General features: G+C 23.4%; 1 protein-coding gene across 1 annotated transcript; it reads left to right on the forward strand.

Annotated features, from left to right (window-relative positions):
- Positions 1-260: 260 nt before the first annotated feature.
- Positions 261-6,519, forward strand: LOC126905628 (protein takeout-like). The gene is made up of 6 exons (XM_050685521.1): positions 261-470; positions 3,603-3,695; positions 5,171-5,318; positions 5,390-5,526; positions 5,804-5,953; positions 6,228-6,519. The coding sequence occupies exons 1-6, from the start codon at positions 386-388 to the stop codon at positions 6,377-6,379; spliced, it is 765 nt and encodes a 254-aa protein (XP_050541478.1). The 5' UTR covers positions 261-385; the 3' UTR covers positions 6,380-6,519.
- The last annotated feature ends 265 nt before the right edge of the window (positions 6,520-6,784 follow it).

The raw sequence follows: 6,784 nt of genomic DNA on the forward strand, positions 1-6,784 counted from the left end.
AAGCATTTAAACGTTGTTTATTGTCCTTAATCATAAATAAATAACAAAATATTTACTATTGTCTAGGCATATTTGACGAATGAGACAAAATGTCCAAGGTTAATTATAAAAAAAAAGTTAATATCATGTATTTTTTCGACTTAATGAGTCCGGTGAGCATATTATATCCAACTTGTCAATGGTCACTTGTGCGTTGACCATGAAGATCTCGTGCATTGAATAATATTACTGAAGAGGGGCGTAATACTTCATTAAATCAAATAAATAAAGCGCATCACTCAAGTCGTATGGTCAATGTTTGTCTGTCCATTGTATCATTCATAGCTCAACGTTTGAGTTTTCGCTACCAAAGGACATTTATTCAGTAATTTCAAATAAGACAAAAATGATTATCGATACTTTAAAGATCACTTGCTATCTAGTATGCATTTCCAGTGTTGCTTTTGCTGCACCCTCAACATTCAAATTGCGTAAGTTCTTCTAAATATATATGGCAACATTATATGGTTTAGTTAAAATATATATAAATATCTTAGATATAATAAATAGATTAAAATAAATATATCGTTAAAATAGTAACCATTTTATTTTGAAATCATGTTGACGTTTTTACATTTAAATTGGTTTTATATAACTACAAATCATTAATAAAGAAAATTTAGTTTTTGTTATTAATGATACATCTTAAATATTTATAAGATTAATTTATTAAATACCATGGAGTTCTAAAATTAAAATATAAACTTTGATAATTCTATACATTTAAATACTTTTAAAAAATATATATCATTCATTCGAAAACAATTGACAGTTTAAACATTTTGATTAGTTAATTCTAGAATTGTCAAATAATTATATAGATAATTTAAATGATTAAAAACATTTCAATTATTTAAGAAATTTAATTCGATAAATAAATTTATTATAACAAGGAAGCCAATTTAATTTAGGCTCATTTAAATTTGAGTATTGCTCTTTGGTTCATTTATTTAAATAAAATTGGTAATGTTTTACTTGTTGGACGCTTTTTAATAAGTATTTTAGTGTTCACTTTTTACAGAAGGTCGTTTGCAATGACCCATACTTTGGCAATATTGACTATTCCATCCGAACGAATCTAGTTTATAGTTACCGTATCTTGATACGAACGTCTTATATACAGATGTTATCCCAAATATTTTGAATTCCAAAATTGATATTGCAATCGCGTCAGAACTTTTATGTTAAGATGGAATACGCTTCAAAGGTTAAAAAAAACAGGAAATTACACTTAAATGAAAAAAAAAAATTACAAATAAGTAAATTTGAAGAAACTTAAACGATAGTTATTTGATACGGAAGCAAATTTTTCTCTTTTTCTAATTAATATATATTTTTACTCGAAATATACATGTAAATTAAAATTATAATGTAGAATAATAGATAAAATTAAGAAATAGTTAAATTAACTACTTTTGACTAACAAAAATTATACTCAATACCAAAATATAATTTTATTAGATTTTATTTGTGTATTAAAGGTGCTCTGATTAAACATAAATGATTAATTGAAGTTAACTATTTTTGTGTACGATACTAACCGGTAGATATTATGCACCTCGAAAATCTTAGTAGACCTGTATTTATTCATAATAAATGAAACAAACTTGTTCTTACATCATATTTTAAGTAAAATATTAATAAATGAAAAATCATGTAGAATTTCAATAAATATAAATATTTTTAAAGTCAATGTCAATGAACAGGAAAAGATTTAGCTCATCCGAATTTTTTGAAACCTTTTAGACAAAAAAGTATGTTGTGACCAAACAATTAAAAATTTTAAGTAATAATATGATAAGCTAATATTTGTTTTGTATGAGTTAATTGAAAAATTAGACAATGTGTATAGAATAAAATTTTTAAATATTTTAATGAAATAATAAAATAATATCTTTTATATAAATACTTAGAAAACAATAAAAGCATTTAACAAAAATATGTATTCATTATTTATTTATTACAATATTTATAAATTATATTGCATTAAATTATTAAATTATTGATATCATATAAAAAATTGAGCAACAATAATGTATGAATAAACATGTATTGAAATATTTTTATAACTCTTAAAATAGTTGTAGGAATATAAAGCCAATGGTTACGTAAATATTTGGTAAATTAATTGCCTGAAACAAATTAAAAGGTTAAGAAACTTCTTTAAAGAAGAGAGTAAGTTGCGGATAGTTAATGAAGGGAAATAGTTAATGGAAAAGAAAATGTGTAAAAAAAAATTATTTAAATCTATTATTTTATACACATTTAAAATATGGATTTAAAAATAATTTAATAATTTATAAGTATTCCTTAATTTTTATTTATAAATTTGAATATTCATAAAAAATGTAATAATGCGAAAGACTTAATTTTCCCTAACATTGAATTCTAAATAATAGCTAATTCATATGAAAATTTCGCTTTTTATAATATTTTTTGAGGTAAATAAAGCTATATTAAATCAAAAAATCTAATTAAGTTTTATGTATGTTTACATCAAACTGTGTTTTTAACTAAATTAAACTATAGCTATACTATCAAATTATTATTACATAGTAAAATGTTCAAAATGTTTATTTTTATGAATAAAATATATTATATTAAATTCATTATTTAATTTGAAAGTGGTCTGAACACTTACATAAAGTATTTTTTAATGCAAAACTATGCTTAATGTAATAGAAATGAAAATTTCAACACACAGTGTGCCAATTCTCAAGGTTGGGCAATTTATCTTCTTTTTTACTAATTAAGATTTGTTAGGTAAATCGTTAAATGAACAAATATTATTTTAGTTTTGACTAAAAATGTCACTTTAATTAAATTTAATTCGATTTAATTAGAGTTTTAAAATTTCGATAATCTATTTAAATTTTTAATCGTCTTGAAAAGTACTACCGAATTGTGCACAATTTTTTTTATACAATAGCTGTTTTTATAAACCATGTACAGACTAAAATATCTTAGTAAAAATATTATACTTTTAACAAAAATTAATGAAACAAAATTTCCAAGTATAATTCCGTAGCATTTTTCAAAAACTGATAAATAATTTTTAGCAATGTATTATGAGAACAAAAATAAATTTAAAACTTTAACGGTGTGATTACAATAATTGAAATTTTTTAGTCCAAGAAAAAAATTTTCTCGATAACTAATTTAATAATGAAACAACGGAATGGAAGCTCAATAAAGAAATGTCATTGTAAACTCTCTATATTAATGGAAACATTGTTTAACATGAGGTTAGCTACCTCAAAATATATTAGCAACTGTATCGTAAAAAAACATGAAACAATACCTCCTACATAATTAGATTTTTAATTGATAAGTAGAGTAGAGGTAGAGTTTTTCTAATTTTCCTTTTTATAAGTTCATTTAAATACAATAATATGTATAGTTTTTCTAGATTTTGGATGGGCTAGTACATCCAATTTCTACCTATATTGTTAAACTTGTTTAATATTAATACAGTTTTATGTAATAAGGCAGATTCTTTTACGAACATTCTGTACTTGTATTAGAAAATTAAATAACTAATCTTTTGTTTTTTTTTATTTTAGCTAAAGGATTTGTACAATGTAAGAAAAGTGATCCAAAATTCAACGAATGTGTTAAAGATTCTCTTCAAAGTGCTCTACCTCATTTAGTTAAAGGCAAGTGTTGATTATTAGGAGACAATGTTGTATTTTCAAACTTATACTTTTTATTTTCAAAATTGAAATGAAAAAAAAATTCATAATAATATAGCTAATGAGTTATGAATAGTACACTATAATTGAAACAATTTAAGTGAGTTTTGTTTAACAGTAAGTTACACAAAATAAAAAATTCAAAATCAAGATTTTATACGTGTTATATACTATCTCGATTTTGAATTTTTTTTTTGATAATTTTAGGAGTTATTCAAATAAGACTAATGTGCGACTCTCTCCCCTAAATTGTACACATTGATGAGTAGTATTTATCATTTATTAGCTATATTATTGTGCATATTTCTTTTTATTTCAAATATGAAAAGAACAAAATTAACATTACGAAATGAAAAACATTGTTTTTAGCTTCGATGAGAAGCTAAGAAGGTATTAATTTTACTATGATGTGTTTTTTTTTTTGTTTGTTACCACTTTTTCTCAGCTCTAACAGAACCGATTTCTTTAAACGATACGTCAAAAGAACACAAATCGTATCTTGTCGAAGACAATACCCTCAAAAATTGAAAAAATTTCCCTCGTTCCCCGTAAATAGAGGAAATTTCCAAAAAAATTACAAATTTAAAAATTGCTAATTCTTGAAAATTTTTCAATTTTTTTTACTTAAAACTGTCATTACTTTTTTAAAAATGACTGAGTCAATATAATTTATTTTCATCAGGTATTTACCTATCATTTTATATATTTTTTTTATAAATTTGACCCATTACCTGCGCACAAATAACAATTTTGTCAACTTAACTTTTGAAAGTGTTCTAGAAATACTGACACTTTTATCTTAAATTAAAGCTAATGTAATATAATTTATTATGGAAAAAAAAAATTTCGAACTTTATTTAGTCTTCACGATTAAAATGGCTACCGGATTGCTATTTTTGTATGAAAATTCTCGATTTTATATTTTACATTTTTAATTTTATTATGCTATAACTTATTGAAAAGTGTATGGATCAACACAATTTTTTTATGAGAAATAATATTTATATCCCTCTTTCATTCGACATACTTTTTTTTAAATAACATCATTTCCCCTTTTTATATATTTATATTCATATATTACACTTATAAATCATAAAACTTGTAATCAAGATATAAATAAGGAAATAGGAGATCTGTAGCTTTTGGAATAATCCATCAATTTTTTTAAATTAAACACTATCGAAAGATTTGCATCGAAGCGTTTTTTATGATAGTGATTTTAATCACTGTCAGATATCATTATACTTTATCCAACTGCCACGTCACCACTGTCCCGCGACCCTATTGTGCTGGGTTTTTTATATGTATTTTTAACGATTTTTTTTTAATAAATTTGCATTTTAGAATAATTCAATATTTTTTATAACTTTGTTTTACTTCTAGTTTTTTTAATGAAAAATAAATGTTATTTTTATAGTGTAATTTGTCTATTCTTTCAGGTGTTCCTAGTCTTGGTTTAATCTCTGTAGATCCTCTTAGAATTTCATCATTAGGTATTGATCAAGGTTCTGGACCTGTTAGTATTAAATTAAACTTTAAGGATTTAGATATATCTAATATAGGAACTGCTAAAATTCAAAATGTCAAGTAATTATTATTTGATTTTTAAATTATTGAAGTATTTATGATTTTGTATTTACGAAATAATATGTCAATAGTGTCGATTTGGATAAATTCAATATCACATTAGATATTAATTTTGATAAACCAATGGTTTTAGATGGCAATTATGACATTAAAGGCAAAGTAATTATACTACCTATTACTGGAAATGGTTTAAGTAAAATTGTTCTTGGTAAATATGTTTTAAAAGTTAATATTCATTACTTAAAGACTTGAAATGATATCGTGGTAAGTGTCAAGTTGATTTTGAGTTATTCATTATTTTCTGAAATCTAAGTTTAAAATGTCTACTGGGACATCCTTTACACATTTTCTCCTGATATGTTATATATGTTATTAGGCTACCTAAAACATCTTTCTGAGATTAACTCAATTTTTAATTTTGCGACACGTAACACGCTACACATTTTAAGTACCTAATTTATAACCAAAAATAATGTGATTTACAGAAAATTTCAAAGCTAAAATTAATATTTATCTTAAAACTATAACGAAAAATGGACAAGTGTACTTAGAAATCACAGATTTAGTATTCCGATTTTCAACAACACTTATGCGCCTGAAGTTAGACAATCTATTCAAAGGAGATAAAGTTTTAGGTAAAACAAGAATAAAAAATCTTGTTAGATTATTACACTCTTAAAAAAAATGTCTGAATTTTTACATAAACGTACTGGAAGTTTTTAACGCATACAATGTAAAGGAAAATAGTGATAAAAATGTTATACTTGTGTACAAATTTATAATACATTATGTCAAACTTACATTATTTGTTTGTAAAATTTAAGTATATTTTAAAATATATAAAGTATATCAAAACGCAAGAATTGTTTAAACATTTCTTACAGTGTATTCATAAATGTTTTTTTATAGGCGCCAATATGAATACATTCTTAAATGATAATTGGAAAGAAATCTTAGGAGAATTGCAACCCAACTTTGAAACTGCTTTTGCTGCTGCTTTTACAGGTGTTTCCAAGCAATTTTTCCAGCGAGCACCATATAACCAAATATTTAAAGACTGAATTTACTTTGAATAAATTCGATGTATTATTTAACTATGAAACTATATGAACTATACTATATATGTTATTACTGAACTATTTAATTGTACATTTTTATATTTTTTTTACTATTGTCATAGAATAAAAAATGTTTATGCTAAACATGATTTTTAGAACTTTTTAATATTAGTTAATTTCTAATATTAATAATATTGCTGTTAATAGAATGTATGTACAATTTTTAATGATAGTTAGAAGTACAACATTAAAGTAGTTTAAAAAATGATTAATTAGCAACTTTTAGTGTTAAAGAAAGACATGTCTTACACTTTCACATATTTTGTGACTCAAGGTCTATTACAACATTACCTTATGAAGTACAACATGGATATGTACTATAAAAACGCTTGTTTTAAAGACATACAC

The sequence above is a fragment of the Daktulosphaira vitifoliae genome, unplaced genomic scaffold, assembly GCF_025091365.1.
Source record: "Daktulosphaira vitifoliae isolate Bord-2020 unplaced genomic scaffold, ASM2509136v1 Scaffold_4, whole genome shotgun sequence".
Classification (NCBI taxonomy): Eukaryota; Metazoa; Arthropoda; class Insecta; order Hemiptera; family Phylloxeridae; genus Daktulosphaira; species Daktulosphaira vitifoliae.

What these genes read in the sequence shown, in the direction of transcription:
- LOC126905628 (XM_050685521.1), top strand. Translation starts at nt 386, where the DNA reads ATGATTATCGATACTTTAAAGATCACTTGCTATCTAGTATGCATTTCC. An exon ending in ACCCTCAACATTCAAATTGC is followed by an intron (nt 471 to 3,602) that starts GTAAGTTCTTCT and finishes TTTTTATTTTAG; the next exon opens with CTAAAGGATTTGTACAATGT. An exon ending in GCTAAAATTCAAAATGTCAA is followed by an intron (nt 5,319 to 5,389) that starts GTAATTATTATT and finishes ATATGTCAATAG; the next exon opens with TGTCGATTTGGATAAATTCA.